This window comes from Oncorhynchus masou, chromosome 29 (genome assembly GCF_036934945.1).
Source record: "Oncorhynchus masou masou isolate Uvic2021 chromosome 29, UVic_Omas_1.1, whole genome shotgun sequence".
NCBI classification, from domain to species: Eukaryota; Metazoa; Chordata; class Actinopteri; order Salmoniformes; family Salmonidae; genus Oncorhynchus; species Oncorhynchus masou.
The window spans coordinates 70495862-70520251 of record NC_088240.1 but is presented as its reverse complement, the minus strand read 5'-3'; the positions used below and the strand labels follow the sequence as shown (position 1 = coordinate 70520251).

The 24390-nt window shown below is 44.5% G+C and overlaps 1 protein-coding gene across 1 annotated transcript in view; it reads left to right on the top strand.

Annotated features, from left to right (window-relative positions):
* LOC135521294 (t-SNARE domain-containing protein 1-like) overlaps positions 1–24390 on the top strand; it is a 151671-nt gene that overhangs the window by 63779 nt on the left and 63502 nt on the right. The window contains exons 9-10 of the mRNA XM_064947213.1: positions 11206–11278; positions 16892–16974. Coding sequence (XP_064803285.1) covers positions 11206–11278; positions 16892–16974 — 156 coding nt within the window. The remainder of the gene's footprint in view (positions 1–11205; positions 11279–16891; positions 16975–24390) is intronic.

Below are 24390 nucleotides of genomic sequence, written 5' to 3'. Positions count from 1 at the left end.
CATCAATCTGTCCTCATTGAGTGGTACAAAAGCACCAAACTACTGAATGAGCCTCAGACACCACTTACAGCTTAATTTGTGTGGAGAAGTCTGAGATGGCAGTAGTCATGATAATTGGTTGTTCAGAAAGGCACTGAGATGGAGAGATTAATTTGATTGGTAGCCCAGACAGGGTTGTCTGGCCTCTGCTTAAGTCATACCCACACAGATAAATGTCAGAGTGACTTCCCTGGCAGGTGTTGAGGGCTCTGATGGTGTACCTTGGTGAGCCTAATAATATCTGACAATGTGCTTTTCCCTGTCCATAACCCCCACCCCCATCTCTCCAAAGCCCCTCCTCTCTCTCTCTCTCTCTCTCTCTCTCTCTCTCTCTCTCTCTCTCTCTCTCTCTCTCTCTCTCTCTCTCTCTCTCTCTCCTCTTTCATTCTCTCCTCTTTCACTCTCTCTCCTCTCTCTCCATCCATCTGTGTGTGTGTGTTTGTGTGTGTGTGTGTGTGTGTGTGTGTGTGTGTGTGTGTGTGTGTGTGTGTGTGTGTGTGTGTGTGTGTGTGTGTGTGTGTGTGTGTGTGTGCGCACTCAGGCAAGGCGTTCTCGCTGTGAATGGAAGATAAAGACTGCAGCAGTTTTCAAACAGGGACCAATGGGGAACATGGGAGGTTACAGTGGTTCTCTCCTACTGACTGTCCGCTACCTACACTAAGGATTCTCTGCATATTACACACCAACACTGGGATCATTCAGGAGGAGTTTGACACCATAGAAAAATAATAACCATAATGGATGTACCCATGTGTAGCACCCATGTGTGAAACTTACTCCTCAGCCTGAAGTGTCCCCACTTGCGCCAGCTAATAGCTAGCTTTTTGTGTTGCACCGACTGGTAAGACTCTTTAGGAGGGCTGTCACGTGTGCTAGCAAGGCAGAGGTCCTGGGTTCAAGACTCGGCATGAGCCGAATCAAGAAGAGCAAGCAAGCAGTGTGATGTTCTTTGCAGGTGCAGTCAGATTACTGTGGCATGAGAGGCTTTAACACTGTTCTAGTCATTCTATGTTTAACATTCTTCTGGGATGGGTAATTCAATTCAGGCCCATCGTCCTTGACTACCATGATATTATTATAAATGCTCAGAGAGAGAGAGAGAGACAGAAGATAGACTATAAGGTAGTATCAGGCTTAGGTGGCGGAGGTTTATTCTGCCTCTACCATCTATACTGTCAGCTCCCAGCTGCCCCTCACACACACCGTGATCGTCTTCAACGAAGATCATTTCATCAAAATGAATTCATAAAAAAGCTCAGGGCAAAGCAGAGGACAGCTTTCAAGGGGAATCTGAATACAACACCTGGCCCTGTGAAGAGGTAAAAAAACAGCAAAGCGTGTCTCTCCTACCAATGCATCCACAGGACAATGAATCTGATGCTCTGCCCTTGGAGGTTGGTAGCGCCCCCTACATGCAGCGCATAGAGATAGCATGCGCTAGATGCAGCTCTCAGGTGTGGTCATAAAAACAAAAACAGATTGATTTAAATCTTGCACATGATTTTGCAGTATGTGTAGGAACAAACTGCAACATCAATGGTCTGCATAGCACAGACCTATAGGAATACGTGGGACTTCCATGGATGTTGCAGGATCCCCAGATGATTATATGCGATCAGTTACATGTAATCTGATTACAAAAAACGAACTGTAATCAGTCACGTTGCCATAAAAAATATTGTAATCAGATTACAGATACTTTTCAAATATTAGATGATTACATGGTTTACTTTTAAATTCAGAAGGATTTTTGTGAAAAAATATGTCATAACACCTTTCTGTTTTCTCAATGGCATTCAATTCAGCATTGAAAAAAGGCACAAGTAAAAGTTTGTTCCAAATGAGCGAGTCTGACCACAAGTTAGACACCACTATGATGACACACCAAATGTGTCTGCTGGATATTTTTGTCTTCTTCTAATGTAACAGAAAATAATCAGATTAGGTTACTGAGTTTGGGTAATCCATAAATTACGTTACTGATTACAATTTTGGATGGGTAACCTCGCCATAAAAGGCTATGCATATGAAATACACACCTCCCTAAAATTGACCGTATTGTGGAGGAAGAAATCACAATTACATTTACATTTAAGTCATTTAGCAGACGCTCTTATCCAGAGCGACTTACAAATTGGTGAATTCACCTTCTGACATCCAGTGGAACAGCCACTTTACAATAGTGCATCTAAATCATTAAGGGGGGGTGGTGAGAAGGATTACTTATCCTATCCTAGGTATTCCTTGAAGAGGTGGGGTTTCAGGTGTCTCCGGAAGGTGGTGATTGACTCCGCTGTCCTGGCGTCGTGAGGGAGTTTGTTCCACCATTGGGGGGCCAGAGCAGCGAACAGTTTTGACTGGGCTGAGCGGGAACTGTACTTCCTCAATGGTAGGGAGGCGAGCAGGCCAGAGGTGGATGAACGCAGTGCCCTTGCTTGGGTGTAGGGCCTGATGACAATGACATACAGTTTCCTCCTCATCATGGAGACACACAAACAAAATAGGTCTTTGGACAGCTGAAGGAAAGGCAACATTTGATTTTACATTCTAAACCGTTTATTCAGCAAGGGCAAAAAAGACACATCTCATATTTAGCCCCTTGAAAGACAGTGCATGTGGGAAAATGTCATCGTTTTCCCTCTTCTTTTCACCAGTAAGTGTGCACGTAAATCTGCTTAACAGTTTTTCTGCTGTGGCAGTGACACTGTGTCCGGTTGCCCGATGCCTTTGGGCTGAGGTGGTTAGATATGGAGAGAATTTTCAATCAGTGCTAAACACATTTATCAGAGAGGGAGGGAGGGAGGGAGGGAGGGAGGGAGGGAGGGAGGGAGGGAGGGAGGGAGGGAGGGAGGGAGAAAAGGAGAAAAGGAGAAAAGGAGAAAAGGAGAAAAGGAGAAAAGGAGAAAAGGAGAAAAGGAGAAAAGGAGAAAAGGAGGGAGAAAAGGAGGGAGAAAAGGGGAGGGTGGAGGAAAAGAGAGAGAGGTCTGTTGGTTCACACTTTCATCCGCCAGGTATCTAGATGGTTGTAGAATGGATTTACATGATGTTCAGTGTTGTAATGCCTTGTCATAAGGGGTTGGTGATTTCAAGGTAATTTCATGTAATGGTGATGACAGCTTCAGTAAACTGCCTTTGTATCTAGTCTATGGAAGATTCCTTTTCAACTATTGATAATGACAGGACAGGGATAAAGGCCACAATCCATCATATAAGGGCACAAGGTGAGACCCAAATGCAGACACACGAGGCAGATGATTGAGCTCCGATATTTATTATAACAAAAGGGGTATCCAGAAGACAGGTCTGGGACAGGCGAGAGTTCATAAACCAGGTCAGAGTCCAAACAATACCAGGCGATAGGCAGGCTCAAGGTCAGGACAGGCAAGGGTTCAGTGATCAAGTCCGAATCCAAACAGTACAAGGGGATAGGCAGGCTCGAGGTTAGAACAGGCAGAGTGGTCAGGCAGGCGGGCTCGGCGTCAGGACAGGCAAGGGTCAAAACCACGAGGGCTAGGAATAAACAGAGAATCTGGAAAAAAGGAGCTAGGAAAAATGCTGGTTGAGTTGGCAAAATAAACTGGCACAGAGAGACAAGAAACACAGGGATAAAAAGCGACACCTGGAGGGGGTGAGACAATCACAAGGACATGTGAAACAGATCAGGGCGTGACACATCAATCATGTTTTATGCGTTTTATTCAAATTGACTGCCTGATAGCAGAAAATGGACTGGCGCTGAGCTTTCAAAGAAGAGAAGTAGCCGTCCTTTCAAAATGAGAAAATTAGTGACCGTGCAGCGGGAAGAAGAGAGGAGAAAATGACGAGTGTTGACAGCAGATGATGAGTCATGTGACTGTGCAGGGTGAACACAACATCATCTCAAGGTGCCAGGATGAGAACAGACCTGGCAGGGCAGTAATGACTTGGTCCATCTCCTCAACCGGTGTCTGTCTGCACCTGAGAATCAACATACATTGCACTACCCCATCTATGTTCAGACAAAAAGTCGATTTTATAGAAAATTCTCAGAGAGCTAATTCAACAGATTATCTCTCTTTCTCTTCCGTCATTCTCTCTCTCGCTCTCTCTCTCTCTTTCTCTCTCTCTCTCTCTCTCCTCCCCTCTGTTCCAGTCTGGTTGACAGGTATGCTGGTACACAAAGGACAGGTGGGTGGCTCACCTGTTGGAGGGTGACGGAGCGAGCCCTGAATCTCCCAGACTGCTCCTCGGGGGGCGGTGCTAATGCCAACCACCCATCAGAGCTTTGAGCCGTGCGGCTGCGTTCGTTGGTCGTGGATGAGCTGCATACCCAATGAGGTCCTATTTCTGGTGCTGCTATCATTTACCTGAAGGAGGAGGGTATTATTTGCTTCACTAACCCACAGTTGGGTTCCTTCCACTCCGCAGACACCAGAGGTGATCTCTACACCCGGTCAACTCTAACTCTCACAGGAACTTCAATTCCAGCATATTCATGTCCTTCTAGAGTGTTGCTGGTCCCGTTTGAAAACGGAGTCATTGTTTGGAACCATGCAGTTGTTGTCTTCTCAATGGCTTCACATGTCCCTCATCTCAGCACGACAAGGACTGCCCTCTCAAACCAGCTCAAAAATGACTCCTAGTGTCCTATGGAAACATTAAAAACATCATGTGCAAACTATTTCCTTTCCGTTGTGATCTTGATCCTCACGTTTTAACATTTGGTAACATATTATATATGAGCCATGGCTGGGATGGATCCCACAGGGTACATCAGCTTTTTACAGTGGAGAATACAGTCCTATTCTTCCACTTCCTCCTTACTTAGTGTGCACTAAAGCACTATCAGCCAATCGACTGGTCTTGTCTTCACCTCTAAGCCTTTGGAATCAACTCAACCTGCAATCTCTCATGGCAATGCTCATATCAGCCAATCGTCAGATCTAATTTCTGGCGGTGTCATCCCGACCCAAACTCTTGTTAGACCTCAGGAACATGAGGAATGGAACAGCGGTGGCGACCGGCGGACCTGTCAATCAGCCGCTTGTTTTTGTCTCCTTTATCTCAGCATGCAATTTAATAGTGTGTCTGGTGTTGTTACGGTGGCCTCTGTGTCAGATGGAAATGATGTCTGCATCTGTGTGACATTTATTTCACATGAAACAAATACAGGCCCCTCTGCCTCTTACAAGAGCTCTGTTTTGTCGACTGTCTATTGCATCACAGAAACACCATAACATATGTGGTATTGACATGAAGAGTCAAACTACTGACTCCCGTGACTTTGACATACTCTCATTGGTGGAGAAAAGACCCAGTTGTCATACTTGACCAAAAGTAAATATACCTTAAGAGAAAAAATGACTCAAGTAAAAGTCACCCAGTAAAATACTTCAGTAAGCGTATAAAATCATGTGGTTTTAAATATACTTAAGTATCAAAAGTAAAAGTATAAATCATTTCAAATTGCTTATACCCTTGTTTTTTTCTTTCTTTAGTATTGTAGTGAAGTAAAAGTATTCTAAAATAAAAAGTGTAAAGTACATACCACCCCCAAAAACTACTTAAGTAGAACTTGCAAGTATTTTTACACCACTACATACTATAGACAAACTGACATGGGAAATTTCTTCACCACCATGATTTATGAAAGAGGAGCTGAATTGCTAGCAAGACTCTTATCACGTTTCAGGTAAGACCCAAATGAAGACTGTGTTGAAGTAAATGTTTATTACAGCATCAGGGGCAGGCAAACAACAGGTCAAGACAGGCAGGGCATCGATAATCCAGAGGAGTGTGGCAAAGGTACAGGGCTGCAGGCAGGCTCAGGATCAGGTCAGGCAGAGGTTGGTAACCCAGAGTTGTGGGGCAAAGGTACAGGGCTGCAGGCAGGCTCAGGATCAGGTCAGGCAGAGGTTGGTAACCCAGAGTTGTGGGACAAAGGTACAGGGCTGCAGGCAGGCTCAGGATCAGGTCGGGCAGAGGTTGGTAACCCAGAGTTGTGGGACAAAGGTACAGGGCTGCAGGCAGGCTCAGGATCAGGTCAGGCAGAGGTTGGTAACCCAGAGTTGTGGGACAAAGGTACAGGACGCCAGGCAGGCTCAGGGTCAGGTCAGGCAGAGGTTGGTAACCCAGAGTTGTGGGACAAAGGTACAGGGCTGCAGGCAGGCTCAGGATCAGGTCAGGCAGAGGTTGGTAACCCAGAGTTGTGGGACAAAGGTACAGGACGCCAGACAGGCTCAGGGTCAGGTCAGGCATAGGTTGGTAACCCAGAGTTGTGGGACAAAGGTACAGGGCTGCAGGCAGGCTCAGGATCAGGTCGGGCAGAGGTTGGTAACCCAGAGTTGTGGGACAAAGGTACAGGGCTGCAGGCAGGCTCAGGATCAGGTCGGGCAGAGGTTGGTAACCCAGAGTTGTGGGACAAAGGTACAGGGCTGCAGGCAGGCTCAGGATCAGGTCGGGCAGAGGTTGGTAACCCAGAGTTGTGGGACAAAGGTACAGGGCTGCAGGCAGGCTCAGGATCAGGTCGGGCAGAGGTTGGTAACCCAGAGTTGTGGGACAAAGGTACAGGGCTGCAGGCAGGCTCAGGATCAGGTCGGGCAGAGGTTGGTAACCTAGAGTTGTGGGACAAAGGTACAGGGCTGCAGGCAGGCTCAGGATCAGGCCGGGCAGAGGTTGGTAACCCAGAGTTGTAGGACAAAGGTACAGGGCTGCAGGCAGGCTCAGGATCAGGTCAGGCAGAGGTTGGTAACCCAGAGTTGTGGGACAAAGGTACAGGGCTGCAGGCAGGCTCAGGATCAGGTCAGGCAGAGGTTGGTAATCCAGAGTTGTGGGACAAAGGTACAGGGCTGCAGGCAGGCTCAGGATCAGGTCAGGCAGAGGTTGGTAACCCAGAGTTGTGGGACAAAGGTACAGGGCTTCAGGCAGGCTCAGGATCAGGTCGGGCAGAGGTTGGTAACCCAGAGTTGTGGGACAAAGGTACAGGGCTGCAGGCAGGCTCAGGATCAGGTCGGGCAGAGGTTGGTAACCTAGAGTTGTGGGACAAAGGTACAGGGCTGCAGGCAGGCTCAGGATCAGGTCGGGCAGAGGTTGGTAACCCAGAGTTGTAGGACAAAGGTACAGGGCTGCAGGCAGGCTCAGGATCAGGTCAGGCAGAGGTTGGTAACCCAGAGTTGTGGGACAAAGGTACAGGGCTGCAGGCAGGCTCAGGATCAGGTCAGGCAGAGGTTGGTAATCCAGAGTTGTGGGACAAAGGTACAGGGCTGCAGGCAGGCTCAGGATCAGGTCAGGCAGAGGTTGGTAACCCAGAGTTGTAGGACAAAGGTACAGGGCTGCAGGCAGGCTCAGGATCAGGTCAGGCAGAGGTTGGTAACCCAGAGTTGTGGGACAAAGGTACAGGACGCCAGGCAGGCTCAGGATCAGGTCAGGCAGAGGTTGGTAACCCAGAGTTGTGGGACAAAGGTACAGGACGCCAGGCAGGCTCAGGATCAGGTCGGGCAGAGGTTGGTAACCCAGAGTTTTGGAAAAAAGGTACAGGACGCCAGGCAGGCTCAGGATCAGGTCAGGCAGAGGTTGGTAACCCAGAGTTGTGGGACAAAGGTACAGGACGCCAGGCAGGCTCAGGGTCAGGTCGGGCAGAGGTTGGTAACCCAGAGTTGTGGGACAAAGGTACAGTGCTGCAGGCAGTCTCAGGATCAGGTCGGGCAGAAGTTGGTAACCCAGAGTTGTGGGACAAAGGTACAGGACGCCAGGCAGGCTCAGGGTCAGGTCAGGCAGAGGTTGGTAACCCAGAGTTGTGGGACAAAGGTACAGGGCTGCAGGCAGGCTCAGGATCAGGTCAGGCAGAGGTTGGTAACCTAGAGTTGTGGGACAAAGGTACAGGACGCCAGGCAGGCTCAGGATCAGGTCGGGCAGAGGTTGGTAACCCAGAGTTTTGGAAAAAAGGTACAGGACGCCAGGCAGGCTCAGGATCAGGTCAGGCAGAGGTTGGTAACCCAGAGTTGTGGGACAAAGGTACAGGACGCCAGGCAGGCTCAGGGTCAGGTCGGGCAGAGGTTGGTAACCCAGAGTTGTGGGACAAAGGTACAGTGCTGCAGGCAGTCTCAGGATCAGGTCGGGCAGAAGTTGGTAACCCAGAGTTGTGGGACAAAGGTACAGGGCTGCAGGCAGGCTCAGGATATGGTCGGGCAGAGGTTGGTAACCCAGAGTTGTGGGACAAAGGTACAGGGCTGCAAGCAGGTTCAGGATCAGGTCAGGCAGATGTTGGTAACCCAGAGTTGTGGGACAAAGGTACAGGGCGGCAGGCAGGTTCAGGATCACGTCAGGCAGAGGTTGGTAACCCAGAGTTGTGGGACAAAGGTACAGGGCTGCAGGCAGGCTCAGGCTCAGGTCAGGCAGAGGTTGGTAACCCAGAGTTGTGGGGCAAAGGTACAGGGCTGCAGGCAGGCTCAGGATCAGGTCGGGCAGAGGTTGGTAACCCAGAGTTGTGGGACAAAGGTACAGGGCTGCAGGCAGGCTCAGGATCAGGTCGGGCAGAGGTTGGTAACCCAGAGTTGTGGGACAAAGGTACAGGGCTGCAGGCAGGCTCATGTTCAGGTCAGGCAGAGGTTGGTAACCCAGAGTTGTGGGACAAAGGTACAGGGCTGCAGGCAGGCTCAGGATCAGGTCAGGCAGAGGTTGGTAACCCAGAGTTGTGGGACAAAGGTACAGGACGCCAGGCAGGCTCAGGATCAGGTCAGGCAGAGGTTGGTAACCCAGAGTTGTGGGACAAAGGTACAGGACGCCAGGCAGGCTCAGGGTCAGGTCAGGCAGAGGTTGGTAATCCAGAGTTGTGGGACAAGGTACAGGACAGCAGGCAGGCTCAGGATCAGGTCAGGCAGAGGTTGGTAATCCAGAGTTGTGGGACAAAGGTACAGGACGATGGGTAGAAAAGTTCCAATCCGAGATAAAAACGCTGGTAGGCTTGATGAAACAAAATGAACTGGCAACAGACATACAGAGAACACAGGTATAAGTACACAGGGGATAATTGGGAAGATGGGTGACACCTGGAGGGGGGTAGAGACAAGCACAAGGACAGGTGAAACATATCAGGGTAGGACAACTATGAATAGACTTGGGTAAGAGTAGGATTCCAGTTCCTAATACCTGAAAACCTTTTCTCAACATTTGTATTTCAAAGGACTCTGGTTGTCTTTTGAGGTCATTGTTATTTTGTCTGTTGAAAATTAATTCAAAGTGTACAGGAAGTGCCGCAGAGCATATGGAGCATAGCCTGTCCCCATCCCAGCATTGGTCAACCCTCTCTGTGGGACTTTATGTATGGTTGGTGGGATGGGTGTGGGTGTGGGTGTGGGTGTGTGGGTAGACTGAGGACCTCCTGTTTAAAACCGAGTGAACCCGGCGCTGGGAGGCCAATGGTGGAAGAGTGGCCATGAGCTTAATATAGCCCTATCAAATATGGAAAAGGGCACACATCTGGCCCTAAGCCTGTCCACTCCCACTCTACCCAAAGGGTTGAAGGGATCTGAACAAATAGGCAGGCTAGAAGTAGATAGGCAGGATAGAAATGTTTTAGCAATTACCTTTTTTTTGTAAAACTTGCATTAAATTGCCACTCCTTGTTGCACACAACCAGCTTCCGTTCTCCCTGTCATGGATTCATGGCTAATTTAAAATTAAATCGTCAACCCTGTTACGGTCAACCCTGTTACTTTATTTGGCACTGAATCAGCACTTACTATAGTAATTTTAAATTTTTTACCTCTTTTACCTTTTTTATAAAGTTGGAAATGTACTCTTCAAGACAGAATGTTAAAATTAGGTGAAATCAAACATTTTTTGGACAAGGTTACACTTCTTAAAAGGCACTGAATTGGTGGAACAACCACTGTCTCCAACAGCAATCAGCATCGCCAAACCAACCGTAATCTCAGTGAAATAGTGATGTCTCTGGATGAGGTTTTGTTAGTTGTTTTTAAGTTTAGGTGAGGGCTGAGGCTGGTGAGGCTAGTCTCTCTCTCTCTCTCTCTCTCTCTCTCTCTCTCCTGCTCACACTCTCACTCATGACTTTGTCATAGCATTCTGTCATTGTAATGAACTGAGTTGAGATTTGCAGCAACGGCTTTGCCAGGTGAAGTAAATGTGTTGTTATTCTATTCCTGTGTGATGGAGAGGGTTGCCCAAATGAAAGCAGCAAGAAAGTCTTTAGCGTCATGAGGTTTTGCCAGAGGCCATTTTGGATCCAACCAGATGGTGTTTGCCAAGAGCCAGGATGGCTGCTGCCAGTTTCCACAGCAATATCAGACACCTGTGATGGATGGCCCAGTGGGTGAGGCTATACAAACGCAGCTGTGATTGCATGGTGCTATAATGGAGGAAAGGGGGACCTGTGAGAGGGAGATAGACAGAGGTTTTATACGCCTTCATATTGCTTTGAGCTGATACACAGTGAACCGATTCAAAGCCAGGAAACTGGCGAGGAGGGAAAAAAGTGCAGGTCACCCAGTGTGGTAATTCTCTCTCTCTCTCTGCAGTGGCCAGACTGCACACTGACTGAAACAACAACAGAAATGAACAACAATATCAATTACTGTGTCCATACACATTGAAATAGTTTCATATGAAACACAAATGTACATTTAGTTTTTAATGGGCTCAGCGTGGTGGATTTTAAAGGGGCAGTGCAGTCAAAAACTAGATTAGCTGTGTTTTATAAATATTTCCACAATATGAGGTTGGAATAATACTGTGAAATTGTGAAAATGATGATAATACCCTTTTAGTGTAAGAGCTGTTTGACAAGACAGTTTGAAATTTCAGCTCATTTTGCATTTGTGGAGTTTTGGCCTGCCTGGTAATGCTGGCAATGCTAAATGCTTTTTGCTACGAAGCTATTTTTGATTCTTGACCATTTTTATTGAAAACAATGACAGTACTTATTAATTGTTACCCAGGAATGATTTGATATTTAGATTTTTTTAAATGGCTGAAATTGAGCCGTTAACTTCTCAGAGAGTAGTTTCGATATATTTCTTGAAATTGTTTAATTTTTTGACTTACATATCCCTGTGTATTTTGGGGAATCCATTGGGACTGTAGAAGAAGAAAGCCCCGGAATGCGGATGGCCCATGACCTCTAGAGTAGACTGTATTTATTTAACCCTTCGTTGTCTGTTTCCTTTACAGAGGGACATGTTGGATGTCAGCCAAATCATGCGAGATCTGGCCAGTATGGTGCACGAGCAGGGAGATTCCATAGGTGAGACATCACGTGTGTGTGTGTGTGTGTGTGTGTGTGTGTGTGTGTACGCGTGTATGTATTTAGAATTGCCTGAGCTCCTGTGTGCAGTCATCCATGGCTGCATATTACTCTGTCTGTCTTTTACTCTCTGTGTCTTTGTAAACCCTTTGATATTTTGACCAACTTCACAGCATCTCTTTCGTCATGCGTTAGCAGACTTAATTAATCACCTCAGGACTCCCATCAAACCAACTTTTGAACCGTAACACGTAGTAAAGGTTTGCTTGAGAGACAGGTGGGTTACAATAACAACAATGGTTAGAGGACAGGACAGCATGTCCCAGTCTTCTGTTATTGATAAACAAGTCCTGTAACCCAGCACTGGTCTAGACTTGGCAGAGAGAGGCAAAGTGTGGTTCAACGCACAGACAGACAGAGAGATACAACAACACCACCATCACCCTGCAGAGAGATGAACTGGAGACAGGGGGGGGTGATATGGAACACTAGTCACCGAAAGAGAAAAACATGAGAAAGGAGGACAGGAGAGTGGAGGTGTGTACAGATGCTGCAGCAGACTGGATTGGAAGAGAGAGAAGGAGGAACAAGGGAAGCATAAAGGAAGCAGCATCACTGATCATACTTGTGCATATCAGTGTGTGTGCCAAACCAAATTCTGCTGTACATGTGTCTCTGGTATGTGTGTGTACCTTTTGTGTGTGTGCATGTGTGTCCGAGGTTGAGATCTCATAAACTTCTTCTATTCTAATTGGTCCATTGTGTGGGAGAGTGGCCCTGAGTCTGGCTGTTTTAATCCATCTAGAGTACGATGACCTTTTCTTTTGATCTATTTTCAAATGTTCTTACTTTTTAACTGCATTGTTGGGAAAGGGATCGTAAGTATGCATTTCACAGTAAAGTCTGCACTTGTTGTATTCATCGCATGTGACAAATACAATTTAATGTGATTTGAATTATACTTTAGACTCATGCCAAGTTTCTAACTCTCACAGACGCAATGCTACAAGAGAGCAGGCAACAGGCAACGAGCGATAAACAAAGAGGAACTGGAGAGCAATACACCATTTATCCCAGATTCTATCCATAATTAGGGTACTTAACATTTAGAGTGAATAATGTTCAGCCTTATGGAAGGGAATATTTAAACAAATGGCACTTTTGTTTCCTAGATAAGTTCTGGATGGTGCTGACTATGTGTGTTAGGACAGAAATAAGACTTGTTTGTTGTTTGGCCTTTAGAGAGAGGGTTTTCTGAGGTGAACACGCAGGAGGAATCTCTCTTTTCAAATTCAGTGTCCCTTCTCATTTCTCTCACATGCAGAGCACAGGGAAAATAAGGGGAAATAAATAGTGGCGAGTTCTAAGAAGTTAAATGTCAATTGTTGATGAAATTGAATACACTAGTAAAATGCCATTAGAATCTCATTAGATTTATGTCTCTTCAATTTCTGTAGTCGTCCTTCATGTGAGGATATAGGGAGGATATATTTGAGTATGATTATGAGGGTATACATCATGGATATATTGAGACTGTGGATACATTGAGACCGTGGATACATTGAGACTGTGGATATATTGAGACTGTGGATACACTGAGAGTCTAGATACATTGAGACTGTGGATACATTGAGACTGTGGATACACTGAGAGTCTAGATACACTGAGACTGTGGATACATTGAGACTGCGGATACATTGAGACTGTGGATACAGAGGGAAGTGGAACATTGATGTGGTGGGAAAGTGCTAGAGTGTGTAACGATGAACATGATGGCTTTAAGAGATGGTGGAGGTGGTAACTGTGAGAGGGTGTTCAGCTCACCAGTATACAGAGTGAAGGTGCTATGTCCAAGTACCTGAGAGCTGTACTACTCTACTGCTGTAGTCTTTTTCACATCCATTATGGACCGCAGACATAATGTTTCTCTCTCCCATTCAACCTTGAAATAGAATCAGGTAAATTGCCTTGTTTTGCTTTTCTGTAGCTGCTGTGCACATGGTGAGATGTTTATTTTTATGTGTATAATAAAAGCTGGGTCTGAATAAGCTGATGGGGCTTTAGGGGGGAAAGGGGGCTGACGCATGTCAGGTGTCCAGAGGAGCAGCGGGGGAGCGGTAGAGGGGTAAATTGAGAAATCAACAAACCCAGGAAGTTTGGATTAGTGCTTTTTAGAGGGTGTGGAATTGAAAGTAGCTTCTCTGTGACAAAGCCTCTGCTTCCGTGTGGTGACACACTCAACAAAAACACAGGTCACGCTGTGCCAGAACTGATGGAATCAACAGCAACAAAAGAGACAGAGAGATACAGAGAGAGATACAGAGAGAGAGAGACAGGGAGAGAGATAGAGAGGCTGGACGAGTGAACTTGGGTCATTCAAAGGTAAAGTGGTGCACTCATCTATTTTACTGTCTATGTATTGTGTTAGTCTCATTGTGGTTATAGTACAGCCTGTGTTCAATCTTGTGGTCTTTGGGAGGAACCAGAGGAATACAGTGGTTTTCAGATAAAAGGTTATTATGTCTTGATTCAGTGACATTTACTTACATGTCCTTATAATACCCAAATACACTGAGAATGTGGTGTTGTAGAAAATGAGTTGTAAACATGTTTGACATGCTTTTCCCTGTTGATGTGATGTTTTTCTACCTAGAAATGTCTTGCATATCAAAGACATAATTAGTGGAGCATGGTGTGAGGGAAGAAAAGGCTTACGGAGGTGTGTGTGTGTGTGTGTGTGTGTGTGTGTGTGTGTGTGTGTGTGTGTGTGTGTGTGTGTGTGTGTGTGTGTGTGTGTGTGTGTGTGTGTGTGTGTGTGTGTGTGTGTGTGTGTGTGTGTGTGTGTGTGTGTGTGTGTGTGTGTGTGTGTGTGTGTGTGTGTGTGTGTGTATGTGTGTGTGTGAGATGGAGTGATACATTTGTGTGTGTTTTCTTGTCTCCAAGGTGGCTCAATTGGCTCCTTGTATTAGCATACTATCTGGGTTATGATTCTTTGTGCAAATAATCAAGCCATGTACTACAGATGTAGGATTTTAATTTGAGCCAGTTTGCTACAGCAGGAAAATAACCCTATAGCAAGAGGAAATGTGAATTATTATGGTGATTATAATTGATGGATTTTTTTTTCCTTAATGGAATATCAACTATGAAATTTCCATGTGGAAATTACAAACTTCAGAAGCCTTTTTAAACCTCCAATGCATTACACTTGCAACAGGGTGATCAGATTAAGAATCATCATCTGTATCTGTGTGTCCAATGTTCACATATTGATTGATAGAGTACATGTGAAATGCACAATATTTAATTTCCTCAAAAACTCATTTGATGTGATTGACATGCAAAGAGATGTACACAAGCTATAATGGCCATGGTGACTCTCTCTCTCTCTCTCTCTCTCTCTCTCTCTCTCTCTCTCTCTCTCTCTCTCTGTCACACACACACACATACACTCATATCTATTCACAGTCACCCAATAATATCTTGCACTGCCAACAAGCTTCACGTCAGTGGTCATGGTTGTCCAGTTTGCTGCTCTCTCAACTCCATCCCCTGCTATTGGACATTTTGGCTCTATTCTTTTCACTCCCCTCAGAAGTGAGTCATCCTGCTGACCTCCTCCTTACTCATAGAGAGAGAGAGATTGAGAGAGAGAGAGAGAGAGAGAGAGAGAGAGAGAGAGAGAGAGAGAGAGAGAGAGAGAGAATTTGTGTCCTGCATGCTTGAGGTTGGGCACTGCATTCATGGGCAGTAAACCAAACATTTGTTTATAATAGGGAAAAGAATTGGATTTAGGTTTGAATTAGTTCTCACTGGCTACAGTAACTATAGTTACTATGGTGTGCATTGAAATAAGACAAGTCATTGGGATTATTCAAATACTAATAATTGGTTGACATCGTCATGAAATGTATGACGGAGTATGACTTTTGAAAGCTCCGTTCTCAGTTTATTCTCAAGCCGTCACTGTGGTGACAGCCAACGAGGAAGTAATTAAACATAGATATGCAATGAGAATGTTGTGCACCATCAAAACTCAATATGCTACATCTTCGATCAAACGTGACGCTATTTACAGTGTGGTGACAGAGAATGTGTGTGTGATCTTGTGCAAGTGATTATGTAAACAAGGAGAGAAATCCAGCTGAGTTGGTCTATCTATAAACACAGTTGTGCGTTATTCTAAGATTTTGAAGCTTCACGACCATGGAGAGTGCACTCAAGGAAGTTGATCGTGACATCATACGAGCAGCTCAATCGGAGCGATGAGATATTATGAGGGCTTATCAAATAGAACATTTTATTTCTCTCTCTCTTTCCCTCCACTTCCACCTTCCTCACTCTGTCACTGTATGTGTTTACAACAGCAGGTGATGCACTGTCTGAGTAAGATCAAACCTTCCAAGGCTACCAATGTGTGTGCAAAGGAATGGTGTGTACCCAGCTCACCCATTCAAAGTGTGAATGTGTCATACAAGCACAATCACACAGAAAACAGCATGCACGCACACACACACAGCTCAGTCGACGCAGGCCAAAGACACAAGGATCAGTGAATGGCGAGACAGGAAATGAGCAGAAGATACCCCACATTGAGCCTCTCTAGGAAATTAAATAGAAGTGTAACTGTACATGTTAAAGAGGATGTGGAATATTTTTTCACATTGCTCACATAATGGCACCACAACACAAATACTGTATGCTATGGTGTAGGGGTGTGAACAATTAAATGAAATTGGGATCCTTAACATGAAGAAATATCGCTAACCGTAGATGCAGAAAGTAAACAACATAGTGGGGCAATTTCCATAACAACTAAGAGTGTTGAATTGCGAGGCTCGAGTTCGGGCGCAGTTCACGCTGACCAGGTCGCCAGGTGTACGTTGTTTCCTCCGACACATTGGTGTGGCTGGCTTCCGGGTTAAATGTGCATTAGGTTGTGTTTCGGAGGACGCATGGCTCTCGACCTTCGCCTCTCCCAAGTCTGTACGGGAGTTGCAGTGATGAGACAAGACTGTAACTACCAATTGGATACCATGTAATTGGGGAGAAAAAAGGGTTCAAATAAAAACATTTTTTTATTTTTTATTTAAGATGCAAGTGTTCTCGGAAGTACGGCAACTAATCAGTCTCCTCCATTCCAAAAATACTGAATCTTAGGAGTCAATTCTTTTCGGAACCTAATCTTGACACTCGGAAATGGGAGTCAACACAACCCTGCCAAGCCGCAGAGCTTCTTGACACACTGCTCGTTTAACCCGGAAGCCAGCCGCACCAATGTGTCAGACGAAACACAGGACAACGGACAACTGGCAACCGAAGTCAGTGTGCACGCACCCGGTCCGCCATAAGGAGTCACTAGACAAGGGACAAGACATCCCGGCCAGCCAAACCATCCCCTAACCCGGACGATGCTGGGCCAATTGTACACCGCCTCATGGGACTCCCGGTCAAAGCCATAGAAGCTATAGAATGAAAGAGTACCCAGTGTGCTTCAACCTGGTAAGAAAAGGTCCTAAACTGGGGGACATGTTGTACTGTGTTGCTATAGAATATATCTGTGTTGCTATAAAGTATAATCATTATATTTACCATGCTGTTATGTCTCTTCAGATAGCATTGAGGACTACATTCAGACCACCACATCCAACGTGGAGTCAGCCAATCAGGAGCTAGCAAAGGCCAGCCATCACCAGGTGCAGTAGTGTCCTCGTTTCATTGTGCAGGTTCAGTGATGTGTGTGTGCGTGTGTGTGCATATGTGTGTGTGTCTGTGTATGTGCGTGTATGTACTTGCAGGCGGGTGTGTGGGCAGGCGTTTATGTCAACTAAATGCAGTTCTTGTATATTGTCATGTCTGTGTATTACTGGTACTGACATTACATTTTAATAGAGATTTTCAGGTGTCATGCTGATACAGAATCAGTAGGACAAACATGATTTCAAATAACAGGGTTTGCTATTTCATTACTACTTTATTGCGTTCATTACGATGCTGTGGAAATAACAATAAAGATTACATTTTCATGTCATATTTGATTAGCTTTTGCCGTTAGCTAAATTAATTGGATTGATGGAAACAGTAAAACGGTAGCCTGGAGTCTAATAGGAAAATCAAACAGATATACCAACACTGAACTCCAATTACAAAAACAACTGTTTCTTCCACCAAGATAATGATTATGAGGTTTCAATTTCATTGTACAACTTTATTGACTAAGAACAGAAATACATTAGTAATGTGCATCAGACGGTAGACTGCAATTAAGTATTAATTTCTTATAATTTCTTTCTGATTTATTTTGAGTGACTCTCAATTGAGTGTCTCTCAAGTCCATTTGGTCATTTTCATTTTCTTTCATAGCGGTTTTATGTCATACTTTTCCCCCTTGTCATCCTTGCTTGGATTATATCACAGTAGGGCAAAGAAGTCAGTGTTGGTAGCATAGGCCTGTAGTGTGTAGCCCTCTGGCTATCTTAAATTATATATTGACAAAAGTCTTTTGGGGTTCATTAAAAGGTCACCTTTTCTGTTGCTTGTAGTAGACAGCTTCTATCCAACACAGTGAGGTTTAATGACCCTGATACTGTTTGCAAACACACACACACGTCATTTAGCAATTTACAGTTCATTCATCTTAAGATAGCTAGGTAGGGCAACCCCATATACTGTATCAGTCATAGTAAGTAACATTTTCAGCAAAGGCAGTGCTAGTAGGGGGGTACATGGGAGAACTTGGGAATGTTGAACACCAGGCGGGCTGCTGTGTTCTGGATAAGTTGCAGGGGTTTGATGGCACAAGCGGGGAGCCCAGTCAAAGGCAAGTTGCAATAGTCCCGATGGGAGATGACAAGTGCCTTGATTAGGACCTACGCCACTACCTGTGTGATGTAGGGTCGTTCTCTACGGATATAGTAGAACTGAGCCCTGGGGGACACCAGTAGTCAGAGCACATTGTGCAGACACAGGTCCTCTCCATGTCACTTGGTAGGAGCAGCCTGCCAGGCCGCATGCAATCCAAGAATATGCAAAGACTGAAAATCCCAGCCCTGAGAGGGTGGAGAGGAGGATATGATGGTTCATCATCTCAAAGGCAGAGGATAGATCTAGGAGGATGAGAACAGAGGAGAGAGAGTCAGCTTTGGCAGTGTGGAGAGCCTCTATGACACAGAGAAGAGCAGTGTGAGTGACCCGTCTTGAAGCCTGACTGGTTCGTATCAAGAAAATAGTTTGAGAGAGCTAGCGAGAGAGTTGGTCAGAGATAGCACGCTCAAGTGTTTTGGAGAGAAAATAAATAAGGGATACCGGACTGTAGTTTTTGACGTCAGAGGGATCGAGTGTTTGTTTCCAAAGAAGGGGAGCGACTCTGGCCATATTGAAGTCAAAGGTGACACAGCCAGTGGAAAGGAATGAGTTTGAGGGAAGTGAGGAATGGGAGAAGGTCTCCAGAGAGTGTCTGGAGAAGGGAGAAGGGAATGGGGTTGAGCAGGCAGGATATGATCTGGAGAAAGAGGTCAAGGTTTAGGGTAGTTTTGTGTGAGTGGGACAAGTGTACTAAATAGACTGAATGTCGTCAACCTTCTTTTCAAAGTGGTTGACAAAGTCGTTCGCAGAGAGGGAGGGGGAGGGGTGGACGATAATGGTGGGAGGAGAAGGTTGAAAATAATTTCCTAGAGGTCGAGGCAGAAGCTTGAAATTGAGAGTGATAGAAAGTGGCTTTAGCAGCGGATACAGAGGAAGAGAAGGTATAGAGGATGGAGTGAAAGGATAATAAGTCCTCCGGAAGTTTAGTTTTCCTCCTTTTTAGATCAGATGCCCGCAGCCCTGTTCTGTAAGCTCGCAGTGAGTCATTCAGCCACGGAGCAGGAGGGGAGGGCCGAGCTGGCAGGGAGCAAAGGAGACGGTGACAGTCATAGGATGTGCAAGCGAGGAGAGTAGGGTCATAGAGGCAGAATCAGGAGACAGGAGGGAGAAGGATTTAGCAGAAGGGAGAGATGATAGGATAGAAGAAGAGAAAGTAGAGAAGGTTTCCCCAACTGGCGGCCTGCGGGCCAAATCAGGCCCACCAGCAATATTATTTGACCCAACAAATTCATTATTAATATTATTTTAATTTAAAAAACAATATAACAAAAAGAAAATCAATATGAGGTAAACAGCGCCTGATGCTGAAAATATTATCTTAATTTTAAATTGACTTTACAAATAACAAGAGGGCTTAATTGGAGTCTATTTCTTCCAAGCCGAGGTCTATATAAAATAACTTAACTGGTTGAGGTAGGCTATGAGGCTTAACATCATCTTTCACAAAAAAAAATATATGTCCTAATATAAGTGGGATGTTTTTCATTAGGCATACTTACATTTGCAACTGTCCAAAACTGTAGCATCCTACCTAAAACAATAATTTAAAGAAAAAAAGGCAATGTCTGTATCTGAATTTCTGTATCGCTATAGCGTGCTCCTGTAACAACAGAACAAACAGAAAATGCTGTCAGCCTGAGACATAATTATCCCTGGATAAGCACTCACAATAAAGTCATGTCGGCCACTCAATGGGAAAAGTTGCATTTCCCCTCGGACACGATCTTGTAGATGTCGACTGAGATGGATGTGATTTTGATGCGCAGGCAGTCCTCAGTTGACTTATGTGAAAACCGGTTCCAGTTGTGAATCTATACTGCGTTCATAGAGGAAAACGAGGAGTCACAGGTGTACGTTGATCCAAACATTGTTGGCACATAAAATGCAAGTTTCTTTATTGTGCTGTATCCCTCTGAGCATGCCACACGAAATGCACACAAGGACTCGGCACTCCTGAGTGCATCCCTGAGACGGTTCGAAGTCTGGAATTCAATCAGCTCAGTTTGAATTGGGGACTCATCCAGCAAGGGTATCGTTTCCTTAGCAAGGGAGGAGAATTCTCCACCTGGGCGGACTGTGAGAGGATCATGTACAAACGCAATGGTATCCTTGGGCATGCTGTAGTCTTCAAGTCTTGTGGAGAAGTTGTCTGGTCCCTCTGCCTGTCGTTCTTCAGTGTGCTGACGTGCATTAGCCTTCCAGATGACAAGTCAAAATCAAGCTTCCAAGTTTTTCCAACGTATCCACGACTGTTTTCCCCCTTCCTTGTAACTGCAGATTTAACCTGTATAAGTTACACAATTCATTATGTTATTGTCACTGAGTGTATTATGTACTAATCAGATGTGTAAAACATTTAGTTTCATTTGTAGTGTGGACCAATTAATTGTGCGAGCATTATATACTAATTATGTTATGGCCCACCAACTATTAGCTCAGAAAAAAATGGGCCTGAGGCCAAACCTAGATGATGAAACCTGGAGTAGAGGGAGATAGAGAGCAAAGATTGCGACCAAAATGACCTTCTGGGTAGGGTTGGAAGAAAGGGAGACAGAAAAGGAAACAAAGTAGTGATTAGAGACCTGGAGGAGGGTTGGGGGAGGCGAACAGCATCTAGCAAAGTTTAGTTCAAGTGCATTGCCTGCCTTGTGAGTGGGAGGGGAGTGGAGGGGAGGTCAAAAGAGGAAAGGAGGGGAAAGAAAGAGGTTGAAAGAAATGAATCGAAGGCAGACGTTGGGAGCTTGAAGTCGCCCAGTGGACTGAGTGGTGATCCACCATCAGGAAATGAACTTATCAAGATGTCAAGCTCATTGAGGAGCTCTCTAAGGGCACCTGGTGGGCAATAGATGACAACAATGTTAAGCTTGAGATGACAAGTGACAGTGACAGCATGGAATTCAAATTAGGAGATGGACAGGTGAGTGAGGGAGAAAATAGAAAATTTCCACCGAGAAGAAATGAGTAGCCCCTGTGCCACCCGCGATGAAATGACATACCCAAATCTAACTGCATGTAGCTCAGGCATTGATGCAATGATACACATATTGTTGATATAATTTGAAAGGAAACACTTTGAATTTTGTGGAAATGTGAAATAAATGTAGGAGAATATAACACATTAGATCTGGTAAAAGAAAATACAAAGAAAAAGAAAAATAACATATATTTTCTACCATCATCTTTGAAGTGCAAGGGAAAGGCCATAATGTATTATTCCAGCCCAGGTGCAATTTAGATTTTGGCCACTAGATAGAAGAAGTGTATGTGGAAAGTTTAAGACTGATCCAATGAACCATTGTATTTCTTATCAAAATGTTGTATCAAGATCATAACTGTGCACTCTCCTCAAACAACAGCATGGTATTATTTCACTGTAATAGCTACTGTAAATCGGACAGTGCAGTTAGATTAACAATAATTTAACCTTTCTGCCAATATCAGATATGTCTATGTCCTGGGAAGTGTTCTTGTTACTTACAACCTCATGCTAATCACCTTAACCTGCGTTAGCTCAACCGTCCAGTGGGGGACCCACCGATCCTGAATTAAAGTAGATGGCCCTAGCTATCAAAAAGACAGCAACATATTAAGACAAAAAGTCTAATTATCACTCCTGGAGATAACAGGAGTCCTCTATCTACAGATTGAAGCAAATACAGTACACACACAGGCACACAAGCATAAACACACACACATTTGAGCTGATGTACTGTATCATACTTTTTCAGTTTACTGTACTTTATTTTATATCTACGGTATGAATATCACTGTCCTACTTAGTGATTTGTTGTCAACAGCAGCCGAACCCTCTTCCTATATCCTTATCTCCCTAATGGCTTTTCTTTGACTTTTTCCTCTCCCTCATATCTACTACCGTACACACACATAGATTACCAACATGCAATGTCAGGGATTTATCTGCTTGTTTCAGAGAGGTGCTTTTATACATTTATTTTACACAGTTACTCTTCCTGCATAACTTACACAGTTACTCTTCCTGCATAACTTACACAGTTACTCTTCCTGAATAACTTTCACAGTTACTCTTCCTGAATAACTTACACAGTTACTCTTCCTGAATAACTTACACAGTTACTCTTCCTGCATAACATACACAGTTACTCTTCCTGAATAACTTTCACAGTTACTCTTCGTGAATAACTTACACAGTTACTCTTCCTGAATAACTTACACAGTTACTCTTCCTGAATAACTTACACAGTTACTCTTCCTGAATAACTTACACAGTTACTCTTCCTGCATAACTTACACAGTTACTCTTCCTGAATAACTTTCACAGTTACTCTTCCTGCATAACTTACACAGTTACTCTTCCTGAATAACTTACACAGTTACTCTTCCTGAATAACTTACACAGTTACTCTTCCTGCATAACTTTCACAGTTACTCTTCCTGCATAACTTACACAGTTACTCTTCCTGAATAACTTTCACAGTTACTCTTCCTGCATAACTTACACAGTTACTCTTCCTGAATAACTTTCACAGTTACTCTTCCTGCATAACTTACACAGTTACTCTACCTGAATAACTTACACAGTTACTCTTCGTGAATAACTTACACAGTTACTCTTCCTGAATAACTTACACAGTTACTCTTCCTGAATAACTTACACAGTTACTCTTCCTGAATAACTTACACAGTTACTCTTCCTGAATAACTTACACAGTTACTCTTATATGGGTAGTTTATCTAAAGTCTAACAGAATTTTGCTCATGTACTCCATAAGAAATACCCTGCTGTTGAAAAAAAGTTTAATATTACTGTAATATATCCTAAAAGCCAATTCACAGATCTACACTGGCATTTCGATTTTTCTGTTGGATTACTAAAGTATATAGACACCATATTACTTTCCCCCCAAAGTTTTGTGAGTTGCTCTCCTTCCTACAGCCTTCTTTTCCCTCTGTTTCATGCTGTTTCTATGCTGCTCTACAAGTGAACGAGTGAGTGAGCAAATGAGCGAGTGCACACAGCTTTCCCATTAATTGTCATTTCATTATCTCAAGGAGAGCTGAGCCGTGACCAAGCTCACGCAGAGCAATTTAGCTCTCTGCCAATCCACACGGCTGTTTCTAGTCTAGAGGAAGAGAGAGGGGAGAAGAAGAGAGAGACAACGTGCAAGGGGAGATATAAAGAGTGGTAGGAAGGAAAAGAGATTGAAGGAGAGAAACAAGAGAGAAAGAGAGAGACTGTTGAGGAGGAGGGAGAGATACAGAGAGTGGGAGAGCGAATGAGAGAGAAGGAGAGCAAGAGAGAGACTTGAGGAGAAGGGAAGGATACAGAGAGCGAAAAAGAGAGAGAGTGAGAGAAATATAGAGAGACACACACACAGAGACATACAAATGGCAGAATGGCAAGGGCACAGTTCCATGAACTCAGTCAAACAGCTCTTTAATGCTGGTGCACATGCACCATTGAACATCAGCACCAATGGTCAATTAATAGGGGATGACATTTTCGTCCGTGGCCCACCATGTCAGACGGCTTTACACTGAAAATAAATTGAATCTATAATCCATTAGCCTCAGGCAGATGACTCCTTTCACATGAAGATTCCTCAAGTTACAACACTGATGTTATCAGTCCCATCCATGTCCAACAGACCGAGATGAACTGTGATTGTTCATTACTATGTAACGATACTATGATATTATACAGCCTCCACGTCGCTAGTGAAACATAGCTGTTTTATTATGTGTTGAATAATGGTTTAATATAGACTTCATTTAAGACACACTTCTGTTAGTGTTGCATTTCATTTCAAATGTCTGTCGGCCATTAGATTAAGTTGATTATGGGGAATGTGTTTGTAATGATTTACAAATTAGCAAACTCAATATGCACAATGATTCATAGAAAGGCAATGACTCACTTGATTGGTGGTTACCATAATTACATCATAGGACGTCACAGTTTCTGGTTGAAACTCGTCAGCCGCCTTTGTGGAAATGTATCTCCTCTCTGTGATCAATATGACATATTTCCGCTATCATGCTAATTTAAATGGTTTGTTTTTGGAGCTCCTGGTGTTATCGTATTGCTGGAGACAGGGAGGGAAGGAAGGAAGGAAGGAGGGAAGGCGAGAGAGAGAGCGAGAGAGAGAGAAATGCCGACTATATAATGCCTGACAGATAGAAGACAGAGAAACACAGAAAACAGGCAGGGGCACAGTAGGGTTGAGCGGTATCCAGATGTTCATATTGTCACACCATCATTCTTACAG